Raw genomic sequence first — 26149 nt, 5'->3', positions numbered from 1 at the left:
TCTGTATATTCTGAGGAATAATTTTGTCGGGAATGTGAGACCTGGTATGAGCAACTCTAGTGATAGAATGGTGTGGCAATATAACCCACATATACTGCATGTCACATATACGCATGGCATATAGCACACATATACCTAAATACCGTAGAACATTGTTCATACATTTTGGAAAAAAACTTACTAGCCGGGAAAATGTACAATCCAAATAACTCAAGAAATCTGACAGACTCAACTATTGCTGAAATCTGCGTAAAACGAGGTGTCGCGTGGATCGTTGCGGCACGAGATGCCAACGCGCGCCGAGCTGGTGGTGCTCCGGCAGCTCGAGACGCGTCTTGTTTTCCTGTTGCGTGGTGTTGTAAGAGGGTGACGGGAAAACTGAAACGAAATCGAGCTGTTGGGCAACTCCGGATGCCGCTGAATCAAAACGTGATGCCCATATTGCGCTGCCTGCAGCAGGGAATGGCAACACGTTTGAATTATGGCCTACAAAAGCGCACAATACACTACCACCGACACTAAGCACCATGCACTGTAAAACAGACAGGTGAAGATGCTTATCACAAGGTTTGGCAGGGATAGCTGTGAATGCGGGCAGCAATGACCCAGGCGGAGATTTGCTCGTACCGGAATAATAAACTGTGTGTACTGTTGTTTTCATGTGAGACGGGCAACCGTATACTGGTCTCGATTGCACGCACGTCGCCCCTTTTCTTTTTCACATGGGATGTAGTGGTCGGAAAATGTATACGCGCACAGTCTGCAGCCGGGAACGACAACATGTTTTGGTTATCGCCTATGAAAATTATGTGCTACGCTTCCGATGGCACCACATGCTGTGAAACAGATACACGAAGATGCTTATCGCAATAGGATTGGTGCTGACAGCTGCGAATGCTACGCGCAACGACCTAGGAGATTCGCTGGTATCAAGATGACAAACTGAGTGTGCACCGACGTTTTTATGTGGGACGGGTGGGACAGTATTGCGGTGAAGCTGCCGCAGCGGGCAGCTATGTACTGTTCTCGATTGTGCGCAGCTCACGCATTTTCTTGTTTACATGGGATCTAGCGGCCGGCAAACAAATCATACGATCACAGTTTGGCGGCGTACTGAACATTGGTACCAAAAGATCATGTTTTCCGGGAACGTATGAATCAGTAAAAAACGAGCGTAACTCTATTGGGTCTTTTTTTGTGTTCTCGATTGTGAACGTTGGCACCGGGAAAACCGTACGCAGCGGGAACATATCAATGAGGTTCTACTGTGCGTACGAAACCTCACGGTGACAACAATGGCATAAATTCACTTGGAGTGTCCACATAATTGCTATCACAATAAAAATAAAAAATATGCAGATCCCACACACTGTGGGAATCAGTGTAAGGGAAGTTTTCTGTGCTCTTTGTGTTCATTGACAGTATTTGGCGGTGATTTCGATGGCATGCAACAGTGATGATGTGGTGTGAAATGTTACCTTGCATGCGTCACTAGCCTTTATCTAAGTGGTACACAAAGTGCACAGCAAGACAGGTTTGCTCGAGCCGTTGTTGTGTGCCATTGTATGCAGTCTGCAAGAAGGTTAGCACTGTCATTCCCTCACACAGCCCATCGCATGGTTGGTAAGACAAAGAAATCCTTTTATGGAAGCCTTAGGAAAAAAACCTGCTGCCACATCCCATGCCCGATGAACCAGCACCCGCTGGCCACCCTTCGGTCACACAGCACGGTCTCCCAGTGTTGCAGGGTAGGGACATCGTGGCTGAAGTGTTGATGATGCTGGACCACCACTTGCATATAGTCATTTTGCCACCGTGGTGCTTTAATGCGGCTTTGCCTCTGCATGCCCCGAGTCAGTTGTCAGCATGGACAAAGTAAAGTATTGCACTGTATTTATTTTTCAGAAATAGCAGAAATGTGCTGTACCATACGTTTAATTATTATTACTATTATTATTATTATTATTATTATTATTATTATTATTATTATTATTGTTGTAGTTTGTCCCCAACTGTAGCCATGTCTAGTAGTAGTGTCTTTTTTATTGGAGACCACAAATGAAGCATGATTTCTGACGGAGCCTTTCTCTTCTCCTGCAATCATCTTATGTATGCAAGCGACCACAAGCAAAAGGTGATCACTCACCTCTTTCGTCATGGTGTTGGCTTTATGCATTCCCTGTCTCCTCTGTCTGCCATTCTATCTCCCTTCTGGGCTGTTGCACATGAGTACGTAGGTAAGCACTGCAGCTTTTGCAATGCTCTTGCAGGGGGCTCACATGTAATTACAGCATTCCAAAGGACATTGTGTCGATGGCCAGGGAATTCTAGAGAGCACTTTGCTTTAATAAGTGGATAAGCTTGCCGTGCTTGGCTTGTCTTGCAGTTTGCGTGCCATCAGTGCTGGATCAACTAGACTTCACTAGTTTCAGTTGTGAGGAGGTGCCAGCAACATGGCTGATTACCATGCAGCGGTGATGCCAGCGATGTATAAAAGCCAAAATATTGCTATTTTCAAATTATAGAATGTTGTGCTGTAAATGCACTGTAAGACGTCCTTAAAACGCTGCCTTAAATGCGCTGTAAGGTGTCCAAAATTTTGGTCCTTAAGGGACTCTAAGGGAGCTTGAGCCTCACCCCCCCAGAGTTTTCCTTTATGGGGCTCAGCCCGCACCGCCACCCTTCCCTCTGTCTTTCATCCCTGCTCCCCCTAGCTAGTCATGGCCCCATTTAGTGCTTGTCGCTGCCATGTTGAATAAACAAAAAGTTGATCATCATTACATCTCTCCCAATATCTCTCATGTTAACTACCCCTTCTCTCTGATACATCTTCATTTGATGATGCTGGTGGGTCAAATGGGCGAAAAGCGGTGGTTGATCCACCCTGAGACATGTCAGGGACAAAATTCGGCAAGGACTCCACTTGTGGAGTTTCCCAACTTGAAGCCCAAGTTTTCAGTGAGCAGCACCTGTCAGTTCCTGAAACTTCTTTTTCAAACAGCTTTCTTTTCGCTGTGTCTGGGCTGTCAAGAACATGATTGACATGGCTGCAGGCGTAGCATTAAGCTGAGACGCAAACAAGTAATGAGCCGAGTATTGTGCAACAACTACACCGCACACAACTCCACAAAGTTCGCTTGAGTATTACGCTGGCATGCCAACTGTCTTAAGGCCTGCATCTGGCATGTACCACCAACAATGCATGCAAATAACTAGGGCAGAGATGTAGAAGGAAAGTATCTGTTTGCTCAATGCAGTGTGTAACACCAGACTAGGGCATCAATACAACCATCTACCTGATGAAACATTCACTGCAATTAACAACCTCAATTATTGTAAAGAAACATGATGTTGCAATGATTACCTTTCTTGATTTATTTTATTTGCACTCTTTCATGATTGCAAACACATACTATACATATAAGGGCACCATCTGCTCAGTGAAGCGCCATGCCTATATATGCCAATTGCATCACGAATATGTCAACAATTTGACCGGTGCATTCGTTGCACACCTAAAGGCCAAGCAGTTAAGATACACTGGTGGAAGAGTCTTGTGTAATCTTGCATGACCCAGCCACTTGCATTCGGCATCCTCGGCACCGCCTGCCGGGACCTGTCGCTGTCGCACACTCCACATCGCACTATCTTTGCTGTGATAAAAATAAATACTAATGCACAAGAGGATAATATTGTGAATTGTTAATATTGTTTAACTCTTTCCCTACCGTGCCATTGGGCATCGTTAGCCCGCTGTCAATGGTTTGGAATGCCGCTTTAGAGACCTTCCATGCCACTCACGGACACAATGCACCATCAGATATGAAGGAGGAGAACTATATTTTTGTTTCCTAAGCAGTTTGCATTTTTCCTACTTGGCGGTGATTTTTAGACGCGTCCCAAAGTTTTGCAATTGTCAAAGTAGAAAGCGAAAATGGCCACCTCTGGAAGCAGCACACGTGCGCGCTTCAAGATATTGCAAGTCTTGTGATTCCGCTGCATCTGCAGCTGATTTTATCTATGAATCGAGCAACCGCGAGTCTGAGGATTCTGCCTTTTTGTCGGACTTTGACTCTTGAGAGCGACGATGATGCAAACTGGCTGAGAACATTGGCAACCGCAGCCCTGTTAGTTTTGCTTTATGCTTTGGCCCCTCTTTGTTGTCGTTTGGAGTGCTTGAGAGCCTGCCAAGATGGAGACTTGTAGAAACTGCAAGAAATTCTACGACAGGAAAACCGAGAACAAGAGTTTACCGCAAGGCATGCAACATTCCGCTATGTTTTACATCAAGGAACTACTTTGCCACATGGCACGCTCAAAGGCAGTGCTTGCAGTTGAATTTTTGTAGTAGAAGACCTGTCCAATGAAAAATTTTTTCAAATATAGTGCCTATTAGATGGCAATACATTTTCCATATCTCATAACTTTTGTAACATTGGTTTCTTAGTAGATACAAGCATGTCTGTATTACATTGTTCAGTTTTATCCCACAATCTTGATTCCGGCAATTTATATCTCTTTCACGACATGTATCTTGGGACTAAAACATTTATGCATGAAAAGTGCATTCATTCTGCTTTTTGTTTACGTATTACATAATATATTGAGTGCAGTAGGTTGTTCTGAAAAAAAATCTGGCATAACCTACAAACAACACCTATTTTCCCCACTGTAGGGAAAGAGTTAAACGATCATGAAGACTACAAACCAATCATCTGTTAACCAATCATCTTTACATAATTTACTGGCAGCGACAACCATGTAAAGTCATGTCAGGCATTCTAGTATCTAGTCTGTATCAATTCGTGTTGCTTCACCTCAGTCTAAGAGGGATTGTGTTGCACGTGAGTCATATGTGCACCACGATGCTGGCTTTTCAACAGAAGATAGGCAGTTTCTTTCTGCCAGCACCAAAACCGTTTTGTGCAAATAATGAAACTCCAGAAGGTATTACATCTAATGCCTGCACATGTTTCTTTACACTTCCTGAGCGCACGTGTAAACTTAATTTTTTTATTCTCTTCCTGATCTTGTGTTGTTATTAGTAGGTGCCTGTCCCGAGTCTCCATCCCAGCAATGCAGCCATTTTAGGAAAGTACATGCTCTGACAGTAAGGCTTCTCGAATAAAACTGCACTTTAAATAGCAGCCAATGGATGCAACTTAAATCTTTTGACTTACGCAGGAACCTTGTCTAAACTTGTGGCTGCCATAGATATTGCTATCGGACAATGAATACAGCCTGATTGCGTCCAGCTTTCCCAGTCATTGCCATTGTCCACAAACTGTTCTGCAGGCAAATTGTCTCCAGTGTTGAGGCTATAATGTGTGCTCCACAATTTTAAAAGGAGGATAGACTCAGTATTCACTTCTGAAAGTTTTTCCAATCCAATCTCAGTATTCGCATAGAGCCATTACAGGTCTGCCAAGATGACAACACAGCCAAAGTAAAAAACTTATTTTCTTCATGATCGTACTGTACGTGGGCTAAGCTCCAATTTTGCGCACTAAATGAACGTCCCCCAACTAAGCCCATTGATTACTGTACTAAATGTTAATTTCTTCTCTTTGTAAAAGCGCCTGCGATGTCGGGGCCAGTTGACCAAACTGAAATAAGAGTGGACTTGAGCAAGGCAGGCAGCACACACTTGCTTGGTGGCGGGAGTTCACCATCACCATGGAGCAAACCAAGTGAGGACAAGTCAGTTGCATCCAGCCTTTGCTCACTTCCTTCCCAAAGCTACACATTTTCAAGAAACAAGAGTAACAGGTGCTGCCAGCAGGATTGGTTAGAAAAATTCGCACGAGTACCTTATGACAGCAAAAGAGATATAGTGCTTTGTCACGAACACATTTTATTTTCCAAGGAAAAGGGTTGCAGACCTGGAGCAGTAGAACCAGCTTTTGTGAAGACTGATTTTAATAACTGGGAAAAAGCTATAGAGAGGTTCTGACGCCATGACAAAAAGCCAGTTCCACTCAGATTCCTTGAACCACAACCTGTTTAGGCAGAGGGGTATCCGTGTAACACCGCTCCTAACACAGCAGTACAGCAAGCAGCAGGAGGAAGCCAGGACAGCACTATATGCCATTGTAAACTTCGTCCGCTACCTGTGTCGCGCGGGCCTAGCTCTGATTGGGTGCACTAAATGTGATGAAAATCTACATGATTTGCTAGATCAAAAGTCAGATATTCCAGCATTGAGGAAGTGGATGGCAAAAATAGACAAATTAATAAGCCGTGATGTGCAGAATGAGTTGAGATCCTGGCCCACATGATACAGCAGCAAATTGTTAGAGATGTGGTTTGTAGCCAGTTCTACAGCATAATAGCTGATGGAACATATGTCACAGGTGAAGAGTTTTCCATCTGCGTGCATTGGGCTGACAGGGCACACAATGTCCACGAATACTATACTGACCTGTACAACATGCCAATAGCAGGGTTGACAAGCTGTACATGGCCATCAAAGTTATGATTTTGTGTCTTGACCTTGATTTCCACAGCACATCCGGCTGTCTTGCAGGAGTCCAGAAAAACGTCAGAGGCCTGCACGACTCTTGCAGCACAGTTACAGCGTAAGCTGGAGGAGGATCTCCATAGGAGCTCCATTTCTGGCAGCACGCACTAGAGGGTTCATCTCTTGCAAAGAGGCACAATAATGTGTATGAAAGAGTAAACACAGGTATCAAGACTACACAGCGCACATGTCACACACAATGCTGCTGCTGCTTAGCTGCTGCTTAACTGCTGCTGCTTAGCTGCTGCTTAGCTGCTGCTTAGCTGCTGCTGCTGCTGCTTAGCTGCTGCTGCTGCTTAGCTGCTGCTTAGCTGCTGCTTAGCTGCTGCTTAGCTGCTGCTTAGCTGCTGCTGCTGCTGCTTAGCTGCTGCTGCTGCTGCTCATTTACTTGCATCCCCTTTCAAATGAGGTGGTGAAAAATAATCACATGGCCTGCTTGAGTTGACCAGGCCAGCTACATACAACATGAAACTGCTACGTGCAATTGCTATATGTTGGGACACTTGATGGAATACAACACAACTGCAATGCAATATGTGCCTGTATCGACACTTGTGGCGCACAGGTCAAGTTGTGACAAATCGCACGAGCTGAAGCTCATGATGATGATGATGATTTATTGGCATCCCCTCTGAAAGGGGGTGGTGGCAAACAGTCACCTAGCCTGCTTGATTTATTCAGGTATGCTATAAATGTTTTTTTAATCCAGCATTTTTGTACACCTCCTTGAACTTCTTTTTCTTCCTCTAACCTTCTCTATCTACCTTGTACTGCTACCTATGAAGTTCTACATGGCATGCCACCTGGTGTAATAATATGTAACCGCAATGCAAAGTGTGCACATATCGATGCTATGTGGTGCGCATCTCACTTCATGTGACAAGTAGCATAATACGATGGTGATGATAACAATGATTATAATTTATTGGCATCCCCTTTGAAACAGAGCAGTGACAAACAGTTACCTGGCCTGCTTGATTCAGTCAAGTATGCGATACACGTTTTCCATTCTAGGAATTTTTTACACCTCTCCTTAAAATTTGCAAGGATGCTTAAGCTTCCTCTTTAAGAGTGGAACACAATAGCATTCAAAGATCCCCGACTGCTTCTCACACTTGCCGGGAACTGCATCTTATGTAACCGTAATGTTTTCCTGGAAATGCTGGTGGCAAATGCTATGCATGAAGGTGAGCTTTCTGGTTCTTTTTTTTTTTATGGTGTTGCAATGAACCAAGCGGGCAGCACCGCTTCTACTAAGATAGACCTCAAACGGCAGCTGAAAAAGTGTTTGTGTTTAGGTTTTCGCTTAACAGAATTATGTTTTTTCGTGTATTCAAATTACAATTTGACGCTACCATATCTGTAGGTTGTGTTTAAATCGTACTTTATGAATTTTCTGGCACATTTTACTTTGGGAAAGTCAATTAGTTCAGTAATGCCTATGTGCCATGCGGATGTCCTGCATGGTTCGAGATGAGTGGTTTGGGACGATTTTCACGGCTGCAGACGCCAGATTTCCCGCGACACTGGGCCCTTAATGCTATCGTATTATTATTCTTTTTCTTTCTCAAACCTTCTCTATCTGCCTTGTACTGCAACCTATAAACTGCTACATGGTATGCAAGTGCAATGCAAAGTACACACGTATTGACGCTAAGTGGCACGCGTCTCACATTGTGTGTCTCCTGGCGCGCTAGGACACTTAGTCCTAGTGCAGCTAGTGCGCCTTAGTCCTAGTGCACCTTCCCTTCACTAGCAAGCACTGGCGTGGCTCAATGGTAGAGTACCTCACTTCCACGCAGTGGGCCCTGGTTCGATCCCGGCGGGAACTGAGATTTTTTTTTTTCTCATTGCCAGCGATAGATGCAAAGGACACTGGCAGTGGCAGCAGACGCCATCACCAACCAAAACAACTATTAGAATTAGCCCATAACAGCTTGCACTGTAAAAAATTAGTGATTCTGAGCTATGTACACCGTAGTAATCATTGCCTAGATGTTATATTGCAGGAAACTAGTAAGAGTTGCGATATCATTGACAATGCTTAGAGTACCATAAACTATCTTTACAAAGTCATTCTTGCATAAAAAAATTATGCAGATCCCATGCACTGTGGGAACCGATGTAAGCAAAGCTTTCCGTGCTGGATGCTTTGATTTACGATAATTAGCGGTGATGTTGACGGCTAAAGCTTAATTTCTTCAACGTTTAGGCTAACACAAGAGTGGTGAGTTGATGTTAAACATTACCTTGCGTGCACCACTGCTGTTTGTCTGTGTAGTACACAGAACACACAGGAAGAGGTGTTTGCTTGAGGTGTTGTTGTGCGCCATATTTTATAACATCTGAGAGGGTAGAGCGTTGTCATTTCTTCACATAGCACATCGCATTGTGGCAGAAGGATTAAACTAGAATTGGATTATGGGGCTGTATGTGCCAAAACCCCACTTGGATTATGAGGCAAGCTGTAGTGGTGGACTCTGGATTAATTTTGGCACCGTGATGCTCTTTAACATGTCCCAAAATCTAAGTGCATGTGCATTTTCTATTTCACCCCCGTTGAAATGCGGCTGCTGCGATTGGGATCAAATCCCCGGCCTCTAGCAATGCCATAGCCACAAAGCTAATGCGGCGGGCACAGAAGTGTTGATTTGATGGTCGACCGCTTCTGTAGTGTCTCCTGGACCTGCGGTGCGCTTTAATTAATGCGGCTCTGCTTCTGCACACCCTGCATAATTTGTCCACTTGGCATATTTTTATGGCATTCATTTTTCAGAAATAGCAACAACGTACTGTACCGCACCTTGAACTTAAGAGGAAGCTTTAGCTCGAGTGCTCCTACCTAAATACATGTAAAAGGAGAATTCGTTTTTCTCGGCAACCACTGCACCAAATTTGACGAGGTTTGTTGCATTTAAAAGACAAACTTAAGATCTAGTGACTGTTGGTTTTGAATTTTTGAGTTAGGTCGTCAATTTTTTATTAAAATTGGCAAAAATCTAAACTTTTCAGAAAATGAAACTATCAAGCTTACAACTCTGTAACTCAACCACTAAAAATGATAATACAATTCTGTGAATTGCATCTAATAGTACATCTGAAGCGGACAAAATCGCTATGTTACACGTAAATATAAAAAAAAATTTAATCATAGGGAAATACAACTTTTGCAATACCGTTGTAACCAACGCAACAAATTCATGTGAGATGTAAAATGACATGTTGAATTTGTCCGCTTTGAATGATCTAATGGATGCCGTTTACAGAACCGCGATATCGGTTCTTGATGCAGAGCTATGAATTTGTAAACTTCGTGCTTCTATTTTTTTTTAAACGGTCAAATATTTGAAAATCGGTTTAAGAAAATTCAAGCCCTAAATCGTAATTCCGCTTCCAACAGTCACTAGAATTTAACTTTCTCTTTCAAGTGCAACAAATTTCATCAAAATTGGTCCAGGGGTTATCTCATAAAAACGTTTTTGCGTTTTACGCGTATTTGAATAGGCCACCTCGGAGTTGGGCCCGAGCTAAAGCTTCCTCTTAAGCTTATCCTGTTTCCCCGCAACCGCTGTCGTATAGTAGTGGGGTTTCCTTGCCTTCTCATGTCACCTCCCCCCTCTCTTATATGGGAACTGCCTCTCCTACTCCCTCTCCTTCTTCTCCTCTTCTTCTCTCTACAGTTCTATCTGCCTCCCCTATGGCCTCGCACGTTAGTAGAAAGGGAAGCACTGCAGTTTCTGCAATACTTCTGAGGGGAATCACAGATAATTACAGCTGTCAAGCAGCTAATGTGGCAATGGCCAGGGAGCTCCAGAGGGCATTGTGCGCATTCGACGCGGTGGGGTGAAAATGAGTTTCTCCCGTCGCCTTTCCTCTCTTACTCACACCTGTAATCTATATACACGCTCTGAACCACCCCCTGACGCGGTGTGCACAACAGCAGCAGCCCACAGCAGCAGCAGCAGCAGCAGCAGCAGCAGTGGGAAAGTCGAAGGAAGAGGCCAAGAAAGCTTCGATTTAAAAAAGCACTAAATTGTTTATTAATGTATTGTTTTTCCCTCAGTACGGCATCAATCGGATGATCCAGAGTGAATGCCAGATAGACTTCTGGCACTTTGCCCAACAAGGTGGACAGTTTGGGTAAAGTCAATGAAAAGGTTCACCGAGAACTATGCCAGGGTGCAAGAAACACTGAATGAAATCTTTCAAGGAAAAGGCTCGATGGCAGACAACAGCAAAGCCATTTTGAAGAGACACCAAACACTCCTGGAAAAGTTTGAAACATTGTTGGGAATAAATATCTCCATAGCTCTATTTCGTCCGTGTGAGGAACTAGCAAAGGTCCTCAAACGCTCAACGTTCCATGCTGCAGGTGTGAAAGAAGCTGCAGAGACTCTGTGCGAGGCCTGTGGTCTGAAACCGTGTGTTAGGAGTTGTGGAACTACACGAGTGCTGTTGCAATGCAGCTAGGTCTGAAGGAGCCTAGTAGTGGAAAGCCTACAAAGCCACTGAGGAGGTTTGATATGTCCAACACGTCTCTCTCTCGCCAACTTACTCAATCCCAAAGCAGCATCACACAAGAAATACCTTGAGGCTATTAAGAGTGAAATGTCGCAGCACTTTGATCAGTCTGGCATGGAGCAGCTAGTGAAATTACAAGGCACGCAGATTGACAGTGCCAGAGGAAGACAATTCTTGGCTGATGACCTAAGCACGGCATTAAGCATGCACACAGATAATTTTGATCTAAGCCATCTCTCGGTGTAGTTCCTACTTTTGCCTTCTATTTTTGTCCAATGTCAAGTCTTTATCAATTGAAAGCATTTCGAAGACCCTGCAGGCAAAATATGAATAAGTCCACGAGCTGCTTGACCAAGTTGTCAAATACATGCAACTTCTTCTTTCTGTACCTGTATCTCTAGCTTCGGCAGAACACTCATTCAGCACTTTACGCCGAATGAGAATATACTAGTGGAACCGCACGACACAGACGAGGCTCACACATCTTCTCACTTTGCCTGTTCACAAGGAAAGGACCACCACACTCAACTTAGAAGACATGATCAGAGAATTTGTTACCAGGACTGCTGAGAAAACAGCCACTTTTGGTCTTTGAGGTGACCAGCAAGGTGTGCATCTGTCATCAAACCTTTGAAATTTGGAGCAGAATGCATGCACTAAGTATGAGCACCTAACCATCGCTCTCCTTTTCTCTCTATCTGCTCATTACCTCTGCCTTGAATTATCGGACCTGAGCTCATATGTGAGCCATTTAGAGCCGTATGATGAAGCAGCACTGCCTCGAATAAGCTTGCGTGCATAAACAATCATTCTGCTCCGAGCAATGCATACCACAGTGTCTTGAGCACAGCTCTTCCCCATCCCCCTACAAGCGCTGTTTGTTTTCACATACAGAGCAGATCTTGCTCAAACCTTGCCCTTTGCTCAGATCTTCTATATTTGTTGGCATCTTTAGGAGTTAGTGTCTATTACCTTGAAAAGCACAATGCTAGATTTTTGTACAGGCTTTTAAATTTCTAGGATCACCTTTCGAATTTTCTTGGACAAAAATAGAAAGCCGTTGGTAGCGTTTCTTTCTGCGCTTCGTTGCAGCTCACTTAATGTAAGCTGTGCATAGGACATTGTTTATTCTAAGACCTTGCTATCGCTCTGCTTCCGAACCTAAATTTTTCTTTTCTATTTCAAAGAAATATTTGGATCATAAACTCTTTTTTGTATATTTTAGTTGTCAAGGTATGCCCTTCGAGTCAAAGGTTCAGGATTGTTGATCGAAACTGCGCTGTTCGCAGCTAAAGATCCTGTATCTGAGCACATGTAAAGGACAACTCACAAATTGAGTGTGGGGTATTAGATACGAAAGATGTTAAGGAGGAAGATAAAAGGAAGAAAAAAATACAGAAGTTTGCTCAAATGAGATGTACAAACCTTGAAGTTTGGTCCTGGCTTAAGAATGATGTAGGACACTTCATTTTCTTCCAATGATTTCTTCAAGACGTCAATTACAATAGACCACTGTAAGAGAGACCAAATGGAAAAGAACCAAGAGCAAATGTATAAGCCAACATATTTGACAAGTTTATTTCTAAAAAAAGGTATCAATACCAAGAAGCGAAGAAAACCATGTGTGCTACTTTGACACGATAAACCAGCAAAAGATATGCAATCAATTGAGAGCCGGTACCTGTCTTTCACTGGTATCATGCACAAATTCACAATTTAGAGCTACCACTTTGACAATTAATCTAGTACAAATACTAAATGTTTAACATAATGATGTAAAAATAAAACAAACATGATGCATACAATTGTCTTCACTGTCATACTATGAAACAAGTAATCCCATGCAATGTTTAAGTTTATACACCATACAAGTCATAATTGTATGTCATGCAATGTTTATGCACTACGCCATTTACAAGATATGCCGAAATGCAAACAGCAGTTCATGCAGATGCACACAGGGAGACGTCACTGTGGTCCCAGTCAGTGTGGTCAGGATGAACATATATGAAAATCATGTCAGACAGTGTGCAGTGGAAACGCTCAGTAAGGCCGTTGGTTTGGGGATGACATGTAGAAGTAGATTTGTGCGTGGTTTCACTGACCAAAAGAAATACCTTGAGAATTTGGGAAATAAATGCCTTGCCATAATCACTAGTAGTAGTGATTATGGATTACTAGTGATAAGTGATTAGGTGATGTCTTAGGCGTCTTTGGCGGCGGCAGAGGATCTTCGTCAGTTCGACAAACAGCATCCGCACCTCCATCGGTTGCTGCTTTTAGTTTTCCGGATATGGGCTCACAGAGTGGCCCCGGGCTGGTGATGCGTCGGCGCTCGGTCGTCGAGGGCTCCACTGAGTGGCGGCGAGGTAGTTAGCGATATCGCGAGGTCGTTCGCCAAGCTTTGGTCTCAGCGCGTTAACAGCGAACCCTCGGATTCCCATTTCTCGGTATGGGCATCGACGGTAGATGTGCCCGGCTTCTCCACAGTGATAGCAAAGCGGACGGTGGTCGGGGCCGCGCCAAACGTCAGTCTTCCTTGGAATGCTGTGTTGGGTGACGAGTTGGCATGCTGGTGGCGAGGGTGGTGGCAGATGACGGAACTGTGTCGTCACTGGGCCCTGCCGTGGGCACGGAGAGGGAACGTGACGGCGGGCTACAGCGGCGTATGTCATTGCTTGCGGCTGAGGCTACGGTGATTCAGGGGCTACTTCGGGTGGTTGTTGGAGCTCCTCACGGACAGCATCGGCAATTGAAGCCATTTGAGGCTGTGATGAGGGGAACAGCTTCCGTAGCTCCTCCTGCACGACCGCTCGGATAGCCTCGCGCAGATCGTCGGTGGCAAGTGACTGATCTCCAGCGTAGTTTGTTGAGTTTGTGTGGCGGTTGAATTGCCAGTTCCACATTTACAGTGTCTTCTCGATGCTGGTGGCCTCGTGAAGAAACACATCGACGGTCTTCGGTGGGCTCCGTACCATTCCGGCGAAAAGTTCCTCCTTGGCTTCTAGTAGTGCTTGGGCTTATTTGCGGTGTACGACGCTCGTGAATGTCTGCAGGAAGCCGCTTCGGAACAGGTCCCACATTGTTAAGGCAGCTTCTCGGTTCTCGAACCACATCCTAGCGGCATCTCTCAATGCGAAAAAGACATGTCAAAGTTTGTCGTCGCTGTTTCAACTGTAAATGCAGCGACCCTCTCATACGTCTCAAGCCAGGTTTTCAGGTCCTCAAATGTTGAACCGCGGAACGTCGGAGGCTCCCTGGGCTGCTGCAGCACGATGGGGGCCGCTGGGGTTGCCACTGGGGTTGACTGGGTGACGATCTTCCTGGTCGTCTCAGGCAAAAGTTCGTGCTCCGGGGGCACTCCTTGCAGCCTGCGGCTACCTCGCTGGTTCTTGGCGACGCTGGTGTTGTCTTGCACGTTCAGGCTTGGGTCACGGCTTTGTGGGGGTGTCCGGTACACGAACGCAAAGCACCTCCACCAAATGTCCCGTGGTAGTGATGGTGAACAAAGCAAAAGGTGAATGGCGAAACTAGCGTTTTATTGGGCGAACCTGTGCCCACAAAAGCAAAGGAGAGCAATGCTGGCGAATACGATCGGTGGTCGCTGAAATATGATCAGCAAGTCAAGCGCGTTGGGTTTTATAGATCAGTTGTCGAATGTTCCAGAGTAATCGCTGGGAGCCGCGTGCCTTCCACAAAGTTCTATGCCGTTCGCGTCACGCAGGCATGCAATCAGATTAGACAAGGTTCGACGACAACAGACAGCGGACAGAAGCATTGATAACATTCTAGAAACTTTTAATACATGTAGACGCGTCCTGTGCTGAGCGATAACATCTATTAGACGATAAAAGCGCTCACCCGTAAAATATAAACGAGTTCATGTGTCAATACTATATTATACTATCCAAGAACGGGAATGCCTCACTGTGGTGTGGGCTGCCGATAAATTCCGACCGTATGTAGAATTCACATCATTTGAGGTGCATTGTGACCATGCATCATTGGCTTGGATGTTTACAACTGAGCAAACATCGTGCAAAGTGCGACGTTGGGTGTTGAGATTACAAGGGTTCAAGTGTACCATAAGGCATCATAAAGGACAGGCCAACATCCCAGCGGATGCACTAAGCAGGTGCCCCATCCCCTCTTCCGAATCTGCTCATCCTTGTTTGGCGGAGGACTGGTTTCCAATCAAAGTGCAAGAGCCACAACAAACCATTCGATTTGAACTAGTAGCCCCTGTTGACGTGACTGATGTGTCCCCATTCACCGACACCGTAAAGTTCAAGTTGGAACAACACAAGGATTCACTGCTGTTGCAGCTGCTGCAATACTAAGAGTTCGGCCTGCTACCTGCTGATGCTAAAGAGTCTAAGAGGGTACAGGACCTAGCTGATGGCAGCGAAATCTTGAACAATGGTATCCTTATGTACACAGTCGGTGAATGTAAGGTCGCCTGGCTTCCCCAACACTTACAAGACATGGCACTGAAAATGGAGCATGACCACCCCCTAAGTGGGCATTTAGGCTTCTTTAAAACTTGGAAACATGTGAAGAGCCAGTTCACATGGCTCGGTATCCGCTCTGATATCTCCTGTTATATCCACAGCTACCAGCAGTGCCAGGCTTTCAAACTTCAATGGCAAAAACCAAAAGGCCTGATGGACAGTTCATGGGCTACCCACCCAATGCAGCAGCTAAGTGGCGACCTTATTGGGCCACTGCCCACAACCCCTCGGTGCCACAAGTACACCCTGGTGGTGCTGGGAAGTTCCCAAAGTTTGTGGAGCTTTTCCCATTACGTGCGCCTACCTCCAAATTGATCATCGATAAAATGATCTATGTTTTTTGCCAGCATGGTGTGCCTAGCTCCATCTCTAGTGACAACGGCAAACCATTCATAAGCAAACTGTGGAAAGGCATTCTTCAGCACTGGGGAATCAAGGAGAGCCACACAGTCCCATACAGACCAGCAGGACAGATTGTGGAATGCCATAACACAACAGTTAAACAATGCCTCGTGGGCTACTGCACTTTCCACAGGGACTGGGACAAAATGCTGCTCGAAGTGGCATTTGCAATGCGCACGTCTGAAAGTATAGTTACTGGCATTACGCTTGCCTTCTTGTGCTATGGGCGAGAACTACGGAACCCATGGAGCCATCAAAATCAGGCAGCTGGCACCGAGGTGCCCCTTTCTGTGCCTCATGCCCTTGCTGCTGAACTGGATACGTACCTTCAAGACGGCTGAGCCTCTGCACAGGACCACCAAACTTTAACAAAAGCCAGCCAGGCAAAGTATTGCAACAAAAAGCGCACTCCAGCTACCTTCCAGGTTGGAGACTTGGTTCTCCGGGACACGAACCCACTAAGTAAGGCATACACTGGATTTACAGCCAAGTTTGCCCCTCGACGGACAGGGCCATTTAGAGTGGCACTGCACACACTGGACACAATACCTACAGACTCAGACCCAGCTACAGGGAAACAGAAAGGACTTGCAAATGCAGACCAGCTGAGCCCTTATCACGTGCCTTGGAAGCCCTCCTCACAGGATAAAAGGGAGGGGGGGGGGGAGGAGGGGATCTGTGAGGGTACCGGGTCGACGCCAGGTGGCGTAGAGTTGCAGGCACGAGACAGTAGGCAACTGTGTAGAGTAGCAGGCATGGGACGGTAGGCAACAATGTGTGGTGGGGAGGGAGAACATGGAAGGCGTGTGTGCGTGGTCGGCATGCGGGGAACATGCGACAATGAAGTGAGTGAGTAAAGTAATCGACGGAGCAAGCCGCATGCGGTGCGGTGGGGCGGAACGCAGACTGCGTGTGTGTTGTAAGATTTGGCAGTCGTAGCTGTAGGAAGGAGCTTGACTCTTCGTCGGGACTTAGGAGGGCAGAATTTATTTACATATTAACATTTTTGGCAAGACATACATCGTCAGTCTAGCGTGACTCCCATATGGAGCCCGCAAGACTAACATACAGCAAACAGCTTACGAGCACACAGCTCACGAGTACATTTCGAGCATGACAACGAGCACTCAGCTCCCGACAACGAGCACACCCTAGCAGCCAACTACCACTGCTTATAAGCACTTGGTCCCCCCTTGATTCCAAGCGAACGGAAACGTTCGTCCAGTCATCATTCGACGTCACCGAAGATGACCCGCCTTTTTGGAGGAGGCGGGCTCACATACTCGTGTTGCAGACACACACAGGTGTAAAGGTCCGGAGCCGACGTCAGAGGGCTTCGCAGAACTCTGCTTTGTCCCGGGTGGCGCGGCCAAGTACCACATTCCTGAGCTGACCCCGCGCCACGTGGCTGCCGGTTTATTCACAGTTCTCTGAAATGCACCCCGTCCGGTTGGATAGAAACACGTGCAGCGGGCTGAAATAGCTGGCACGTTGTCACCCCGTACGGCCATTCCTAACAGTGTGCGTGCACCGAGGATTTCCCGAAATAAATAATGTACTTGACAGCGCTAAACAGACAAGGACACAGGCAAAGAAGAACATGACACGGGCGCTATGGAATTCAGCTTCACTACGAAAAGCGCAGTGCTTACTACACAACCCTGTGGGACACCATTTTCTTGGACAAAGACTCAGAACAATGTTGTACCCATACAGACTTGAAATGTTTGGTCTGATAGAAAATTGGCCAGACAGTTGAGCATTCTGCCGCATATTACTAGTGTTGCTAGATCTTGTAATACACCATACCTCCATGTGGTGTCGTACGCTTTTTTTAGGTCGAAAGAGACCGCTAGGTAGTGTTGTTTGTAAAGGAATGCCTCACGTATGGTATGTTCAAAACATAAAAGATGGTCAGTTGTTGAGTAGCCTTTCTTGTAACCATACTGGTGTGTATCTAGTAAGTTATCTGTTTCAAGAATGTATGTCAATCTTATATTTATTATGTTTTCATGAGCCTTTTCCAGGCAACTTGTTAGTGCTATAGGTCTATAGCTGCTGGGAGTGTTTGGTGACTTTTTCGCTTTCACGAAGTGAACAGTAACTGCTTTTTTTCCCCTCTTCAGGCATTGAAGATCTCGTTGAAGAAATGCAACAAGGCCTCCGCTACTTTCTGGGACAACTGGGCCAGCATAGTGTAATTTATTTTGTTAGAACCAGGAGCTGTCTTCTTACCAGAAGAAATTACTCTGTTTATTCCATAGAGAGTTAAAGGGGCATTAAATGGCCTATCTGAACTTCCCGTTGTCGAAAGCTTTTGTTTTTCTGCGAACTGTTGGTGTTTTAGAAAGGTAGCGGTATAGTTTGCTGAACTAGACATGGTGTAGTTGTGCTGGCCTAATGTGTCTGCTTGTTCCTGTAGACTTGTTTGCATGCCTGGAGCTGAGAGTATGGGAATGGTGTAGGGAGCATAATCACTCCTAAACTTGCAAACTTGGTCCCACATTCTCTTGAATGCGGTTCAGCTGTTCATCGATTAATTTTAACTTTATAACTTTTCCATGAGTGTTTTTCAGCTTGTCTACAGATATACCTTGCTTTGGGCTGCAGCGGTGGCGTAGAGGTAGAATACCCACCTTGCGTGCAAGAGGTCCGTGGTTCGAATCCCGGTGCCGCGCAATTTTCCACCGGATTTAAAAAGAAAAAAAAAATCCGTGTGTTGATAAAATTGCATAAACAGGCCTGGAGTGTGGCCTGATCCCGGTGACCAGAACCGGTAACGCACTGCCTCACCAGAGCAGGATTGGCCACCCTGGTGCAGTACTTGGCCACAACCTCCTATATGAACACAACAATCAAACCCCGGCTCTCAGTCCCCAGCAGCTGCGAAGCAACTGACCACGGCGGCGGTCAGACCTGAGACGCAGCAGAGGGTGCTAAGAATCCCTGGCTCCGGACAGGCCGCCATTGGAATATGAACCTGGCAACGTTTAACGCTAGAACGTTATCTAGTGAGGCGAGTCTAGCAGTGCTATTGGAGGAATTAGAGGGCAGTAAATGGGATATAATAGGGCTCAGCGAAGTTAGGAGGCCAAAAGATGCATATACTGTGCTAAAAAGCGGGCACGTCCTGTGCTACCGGGGCTTAGCGGAGAGACGAGAACTAGGAGTCGGATTCCTGATTAATAAGAATATAACTGGTAACATACAGGAATTCTGTAGCACTAACGAGAAGGTGGCAGTTCTTGTTGTGAAACTTAATAAGAGGTACAAAATGAAGGTTGCACAGGTCTACGCCGCTACATCCAGTCATGATGACCAGGAAGTCGAAAGCTTCTATGAAGACGTGGAATCGGCGATGGGTAAAGTAAAAACAAAATACACTGTACTGATGGGCGACTTCAATCCCAAAGTAGGCAAGAAGCAGGCTGGAGACAAGGCAGTGGGGTAATATGGCATAGGCACTAGGAATAGCAGGGGAGAGTTATTAGTAGAGTTTGCAGAACAGAATATTATCCGGATAATGAATACCTTGTTCTGCAAGCGGGATAGCCGAAAGTGGACGTGGAGGAGCCCGAACGGCAAGACTAGAAATAAAATAGACTTCATACTCTGCGCTAACCCTGGCATCATACAAGATGTGGATATGCTGAGCAAGGTGCGCTGCAGTGACCACAGGATGGTAAGAGCTCGAATTAGCCTAGACCTGAGGAGGGAACGGAAGAAACTGGTACATAAGAAGCCAATTAATGAGTTAGCGGAAAGAGGGAAAATAGAGGAATTCCAGATCAAGCTACAGAACAGGTATTCGACCTTAACTCAGGAAGAGGACATTAGTGTTGGAGCAATGAACGACAATCTTGTGGGCATCATTATGGAGTGTGCAATAGAAGTCGGTGGTAACTCCGTTAGACAGGATACCGGTAAGCTATCACAGGAGACGAAAGATCTGATCAAGAAACGCCAATGTATGAAAGTCTGTAGCCTTACATCTAGAATAGAACTGGCTGAACTTTCGAAGTTAATCAACAAGCGTAAGACAGCTGACATAAGGAAGTATAGTATGGATCGAATTGAACATGCTCTCAGGAACGGAAGAAGCCTAAAAGCAGTGAAGAAGAAACTAGGAATTGGCAAGAATCAGATGTATGCGAATCCGGCAATATCATTACTAATATGGATGAGATAGTTCTAGTGGCTTAGGAGTTCTATAGAGATTTATACAGTACCAGTGGCACCCACGACGATAATAGAAGAGATAATAGTCTAGAGGAATTCGAAATCTCACAGGTAACACCGGAAGAAGTAAGGAAAGCCTTGGGAGCTATGCAAAGGGGGAAGGCAGCTGGGGAGGATCAGGTAACAGCAGATTTTTTGAAGGATGGTGGGCAGATTGTTCTAGAGAAATTGGCCACCTTGTGTACGCAATGCCTTATGACTTTGAGCGTACCGGAATCTTGGAAAAACGCTAACATAATCCTAATCCATAAGAAAGGGGATGCCAAAGACTTGAAAAATTATAGACCGATCAGCTTACTCTCCGTTGCATACAAAGTATTTACTAAAGTAATTGCAAATAGAATCAGGAATACCTTAGACTTCGTCAACGAAAGGACCAGGCAGGATTCCGTAAAGGCTACTCAACAATAGACCATATTCACACCATCAATCAGGTGATAGAAAAATGTGCGGGATATAACCAACCTTTATAGCTTTCATTGATTATGAGAAAGCGTTTGATTCAGTCGAAATCTCAGCAGTCATGGATGCATTGCGGAATGAGGGTGTAGAAGAGCCGTATGTAAAAATACTGAAAGATATCTATAGCGGCTCCACAGCCGCCGTGGTCCTCCATAAAGAAAGCAACAAAATCCCAATAAAGAAAGGCGTCAGGCAGGGAGATACGATCTCTCCAATGCTATTCACAGCATGTTTACAGGAGGTATTGAGAGACCTGGATTGGGAAGAATTGGGGATAAGAGTTAATGGATAATACCTAAGTAACTTGCGATTCGCTGATGATATTGCCTTGCTTAGTAACTCAGGGGACCAACTGCAATGCATGCTCACTGACCTCGAGAGGCAAAGCCGAAGGGTGGGTCTAAAAATTAATCTGCAGAAAACTAAAGTAATGTTTACCAGTCTCGGAAGAGAACAGCAGTTTACGATAGGTAGTGAGGCACTGGAAGTGGTAAGGGAATACATATGCTTAGGGCAGGTAGTGACTGCGGATCCAGATCATGAGAAAGAAATAATCAGAAGATTGAGAATGGGCTGGAGTGCATTTGGCAGGCATTCTCAGATCATGAACAGCAGGTTGCCATTATCCCTCAAGAGAAAAGTTTATAACAGCTGCGTCTTACCAGTACTCAGGTACGGGGCAGAAACCTGGAGGTTTACGAAAAGGGTTCTACTTAAATTGAGGATGACCCAACGAGCTATGGAAAGAAGAATGATAGGTGTAACGTTAAGGGATAAGATTGGGTGAGGGAACAAACGCAGGTTAATGATATCCTAGTTGAAATCAAGAAAAATAAATGGGCATGGGCAGGACACGTAATGCGGTGGGAAGATAACCGATGGTCATTAAGAGTTACGGAATGGATTCCAAGGAAAGGAAACGTAGCAGAGGGCGGCAGAAAGTTAGGTGGGCGGATGAGATTAAGAAGTTTACAGGGACAACATGGCCACAATTAGTACATGACCGGGATAGTTGGAGAAGTATGGGAGAGGCCTTTGCCCTGCAGTGGGCGTAACCAGGCTGATGATGATGATGATGATACCTTGCTTTTGCATTCACTTTTTCGAGTGACAGAACATTACCTTGCATTGGGTAGCTTCGAAAGATACCCCACGCTTTGTTTTGAAGTTTTTTGGCTTCTGTGCACTCGATCGTCCATCAGGGATTTAATTTTTTCCTTAAGAATCCAGTGTTTGGGGAATAGCCTTTTATGCCGCAGCAACTATGCAAGCACTCCTGAGGCCTCTGTGACACTGACCCCACCTGCGTCACATCTCCATAACTTCTTCTCGAAAGGTATGGCGATTGCATTCTTGCTTCACACAACAAGATTTCTTCTTTAACAGTTAATACAATTACTTCCTTTTCTTTTTTCCAGCAAGGGCAAGACCTGGAGTAAGCTGGATGGTCTCCTATGCAGTTAACACAATGTGGGGAAGAAGTGCGATTGTCAGATTGGTTATCATTGGAGCTGCATTTAGCACAGGTAGTTTGTCTTCGGCATGCATGTGAAGCATGTTCAGACCTTTGACATTTGAAACATTGTCTGGCTTTCAGGATATATGGTCTGACATTTACTTTGACTTACCCTGCATCCATCGAGGTAGGCATTACGCTTGTTCCAAAGGTGAGTATAACATGTTTTATGTAGGGATTTCTCGGGCATTTCTGCGGATGACAATTCTTTGTAATTTGGTCATGCATTGTTCCTGGAAACCCTCCAGGAGTTCCTCATCACTCAAGCCAAGAAAGTCCTGCTCGGATATCACACCCCTGCTTGTATTTAGTGTTCTGTGGGCTGAAATTGTCACTGTCGCGTCGCCATACTGGTAAGTTCCAAGAGCTCTTGCGCTGGATCTTTGTCATTTAATTCTAGGAGGAGGTCCCCACTAGGCATTTTGTAAGCATTGTATGTCGGTCCAATTTTGTCTTTCAGGCACTTGGCCACCAGGAATGGATAGAGCTTGTGGGGATGCACGATCCTCGCGCCTCCCCTGATGTTTTTCCCGCATAGCGCGTCTCCTGTAGTGCGGCTTCGCCGCACATGCGGCGGTCGGTATGGTACAGGCGCAGTCCGAGAGATGGCGCGAGTGTTGCGCGGCTAACGCCGCGAGGTTACTTGGGCGCCGAAAGGAAGGCGCTTGCTCTCTTGGGTTCGAGACAGCCAGCGGGACAGACGTGCTGCACGTGCAGCAACCCTCTTCCCCGGCGGGTCGCCAAACAGCGCGGACATTCCGCGCGCGCGGCGACCGATGCATCTACGAGACCGCCTCGCGTGGCCGCCTTCGAACGCGCCACGATTTGCGTGACGACACACGCGAACGACCAGGCGTTGGGATCCAGCATGGAGCGAACATATTCGCTCGCGAGGACACGGTGAGTCGGACTTCTAGATTTGTCGCGCGCCCATCGGCATGTTTTGTGGATAGCAACTCGGCTAGCAGGCATTGATGTATGAAAGGTGCAATAAATGCCCTTGTGATTGTTTGCACTACTGTGTGTTGTCGTTCCTTTGTCCCAAGAGTACGGTGTGAGAACCCCACATCAGACGCCACAAGCTTTCTTAGTGGTATGTTGTCTTTGTTGTGTACTGCACAGTACTTAGGAAATGATGGAACATTGCTCCAAAGGGAAAACTGGAACGATGCTTCGGTGTGGAATCTTTTCAGATGTCAATCATAGACAACAGAAGTTTGCGCTACCCTAAGAAAATGTCTATGTTCAGCAACAGAGCCGACCGCCCACATCGAAGCCCAACAAGGGGATGCGGCAGAGCTTGCATACAAGTCTGCATGATGCCAGTCATATGCTGCTACTATAACCAAACATGGTGTACCCAAGGTAGGATAGCCACACAGAGTTAACCCTTGCTGCCAGGGAGACAGTAAATGGAAAAGAGAAGACAGGAAAGGCCAAAAAGTGAGAGAGAGAGGAGTATTTGAGGAGAGAGAGACGGGAAAAGGCAACTGCTAGTTTCTTCCAGCTGGGCCAGTCTGGAGGTGCCGTCTATGTGAAGCAGAGGCCAAAGAGGTGTGTTGCCTCAGCCAGGGGGCCTTAAAGTCCTGAAATCCCGGCATTGGCTCAACCCCCAGGATCCCCCTTACCTCAGACACAGCTAAGCCACGCATGGCTACGCGTGGGAGGGTCCAACCCTCATCTGCTCGGGTATGTGGTGTTGCAACACACCAAACGCCTGCCGATACATACGCCCCTGCAGGGTGTGGCCAAGCTGAGAAGGCATGACATCGTGCATTGTATTCCCGCTCATACAGTGCTGGCGGTTGCGTAATCTCGAGTATCAGTGATGCACTGCAGCAAGAGGCAGACAATGCATTAGCACCCCGTTGCCAGTATGTTTCATGATAGCGTTGTACCATTGCGGGCGACACAATCAGCTGCGAGGGTGGAGAGGACACAAATGCATGGCTGGCTTCACATTGGTACCACCAATGTGAAGATATCATTGACATGGCAGGAAACTATATTTTATGTCACCAGCTCTCAAATTCAAAAATTTTTTTTTCTTTTTCAAATTAAATTTTTTCTTTCCTGGTTACCCATTTTTTCTGAAAATCTTTCGGCCCCTTCTGTGTAAGAAAGTATGTTGGCGAGCTTACTTATTTGTGTAAAAGATGAAACTTCAATATAACGAAACAAATTGCCAATTATACTGACTTCCTTAAATCAAGGTTTAACAGTATACGAAGTGGCCCAAGCTAGTGGATAACTGGGGTCACTGAGTTAGTGTAAGAGGACAAACAGGCAGACAGATGGATGGATGTATGGACAGATCGATGGATGGACTCGAAATGCCTGAAGTAGGCAAAGAATGCTAATTGTATAGAAAAACAAGAGATAAATAATCATTTTTAACACTCCTAATTAAGATATAAGCATTTAAGTTTCGCAACACATTGTACTTAAGATGCCCCACAAATATTAAGTTTCCGAACTTTATATTTGTGGGGCATCTTGTGTGGCATCTGTGGAGCATCTGCCAAAAATGGCAATGTCTGCCGTTTTTGGCAGACATTTCATTCCAAAGAAGATGAAAACCTTTTAAAATGTCCCTAAACGAGATGAAAAGTAGGGTTTTACAATTTTCTAACCACTAATTGACACACACACTTCAAAATTTGCTTCCATATCGCCCCTACATTCCCCAGATTTTTTTTAAACATAAACTTCACGAGAGACATTTTTTTCGTGCATACCATAAGAACTTGCATATGTTTTTGAGCACTTCTGGTTGCATTAATACTTCACTGTAAAAGGCGCACATGCAGCCCACTCTCTCCTGTTGATGCTACACTAACACTTTTCTGGGGCCAACAACAGGTGTGACATGCTGTCAAAAGGTATCCTCCTTTTTCAGCACAATGTCCACAGAAAGTGGCTCATCACAATCTAAGTATACTATTGCATACTTTGAAAGTTTGTGGTGCCAAGTTCCAACCTAGACATTTATTGCGATACCAACAATGTGGACATTCCAAGCGCATTCCTGCTATCGGTGTCGCCATGAGGTTCCGTATAAAGTCCAAGGGCGATAAAATCATTACCACATGCAGTATGCTGTATGTGCGAGTGAAAGCATGCGAGGGTAAGTCGACGATCGCGGTTCAATCTCACATATGAGAGGGAGCAAAGAAGGGAGGAAACGCACAGTCTTCTGTCGCACGCAATGCTCTGTGGCGAGGGTAGGGACGGGAGGGGGGGGGGGGGGGGGGCATTTCACTTTGGGCTGCCCACCCGAGCTGCTTTAGATGCAGCACGAAGATCTGTTCGTTCACTGCAGTTGCCATGCTTCCTTACTCCAGCGTTTTGACAGCGAGTTTCCATGATCGAGTGAGATGTGTTGATGTTTACTTGTGCATGCATGACTTCATGCTTGTTAATTTAGATAGTATGCATACGTTTACAAGTTTACGCAGCCAATAAAGCTACTATCCTTACTTTTCATAGCTGTCCACTAATTTGCTATCGCAATTGATGTTTGACTTTCTTCTCTATCTTTCTTCATTATGTCTTTTTTTCTTTTATGGGGAGGAGAGTATTTATATTACTCTAACACCTACACATCTGGTGACAAGTTAGGATTAAAGCTTTCACAAGCATTTTCAATATGGGAACAGCACTAGAAACACAGGCACAGATGAATGCACATGGATACCGACATGTTGTGCTGACTAACAACTGATTTATTGATACAATAAACGAGGATTTGCAGTAGAACCTTGTTCACACATTTCGCGAAAAAAACTCTAAACAAAACATATACATGCAATTCGAAGTCACTAAGCAAAAAAAATTGGCAGACTCAACCGTAGTTGACATTTACGTAGTGCAAAGCATCGCACGAATCATTGTAGCACAGGACACCGACACGCGTCGAGCTGCTGGGGCCTGAACGGCCCGAGACGCACATTGTCATCTTTGCAGCTTTGGCAATCT

At 45.5% G+C, this 26149-nt stretch overlaps 1 protein-coding gene and 1 long non-coding RNA gene across 7 annotated transcripts in view; one reads left to right on the top strand and one right to left on the bottom strand.

Annotated features, from left to right (window-relative positions):
• Nucleotides 1-26149, bottom strand: part of LOC135916679 (E3 ubiquitin-protein ligase SHPRH) — a 375022-nt gene that overhangs the window by 21067 nt on the left and 327806 nt on the right. For 4 of the 6 annotated variants that reach the window (XM_065450123.2, XM_065450124.2, XM_065450121.2 and 1 more), the window contains exon 21: nucleotides 12467-12553. The exons of 1 other annotated variant lie outside the window; for it this stretch is intronic. In XM_065450123.2, the coding sequence (XP_065306195.2) occupies nucleotides 12467-12553 (87 nt within the window). Of the gene's footprint in view, nucleotides 1-3587; nucleotides 4222-12466; nucleotides 12554-26149 lie in introns of those variants that run through there. One more of the 6 variants, XM_065450125.2, reaches the window with a different exon arrangement.
• Nucleotides 1527-18226, top strand: LOC135916680 (uncharacterized). The gene is made up of 3 exons (XR_010569029.2): nucleotides 1527-1748; nucleotides 5577-5690; nucleotides 18081-18226. It is a non-coding gene; the product is annotated as an uncharacterized lncRNA (long non-coding RNA).

This window comes from Dermacentor albipictus, chromosome 5 (genome assembly GCF_038994185.2).
Source record: "Dermacentor albipictus isolate Rhodes 1998 colony chromosome 5, USDA_Dalb.pri_finalv2, whole genome shotgun sequence".
Lineage (NCBI taxonomy): Eukaryota > Metazoa > Arthropoda > Arachnida > Ixodida > Ixodidae > Dermacentor > Dermacentor albipictus.
The sequence above is the reverse complement of the archived record's forward strand: the minus strand, read 5'-3'. Positions and strand labels throughout refer to the sequence as shown.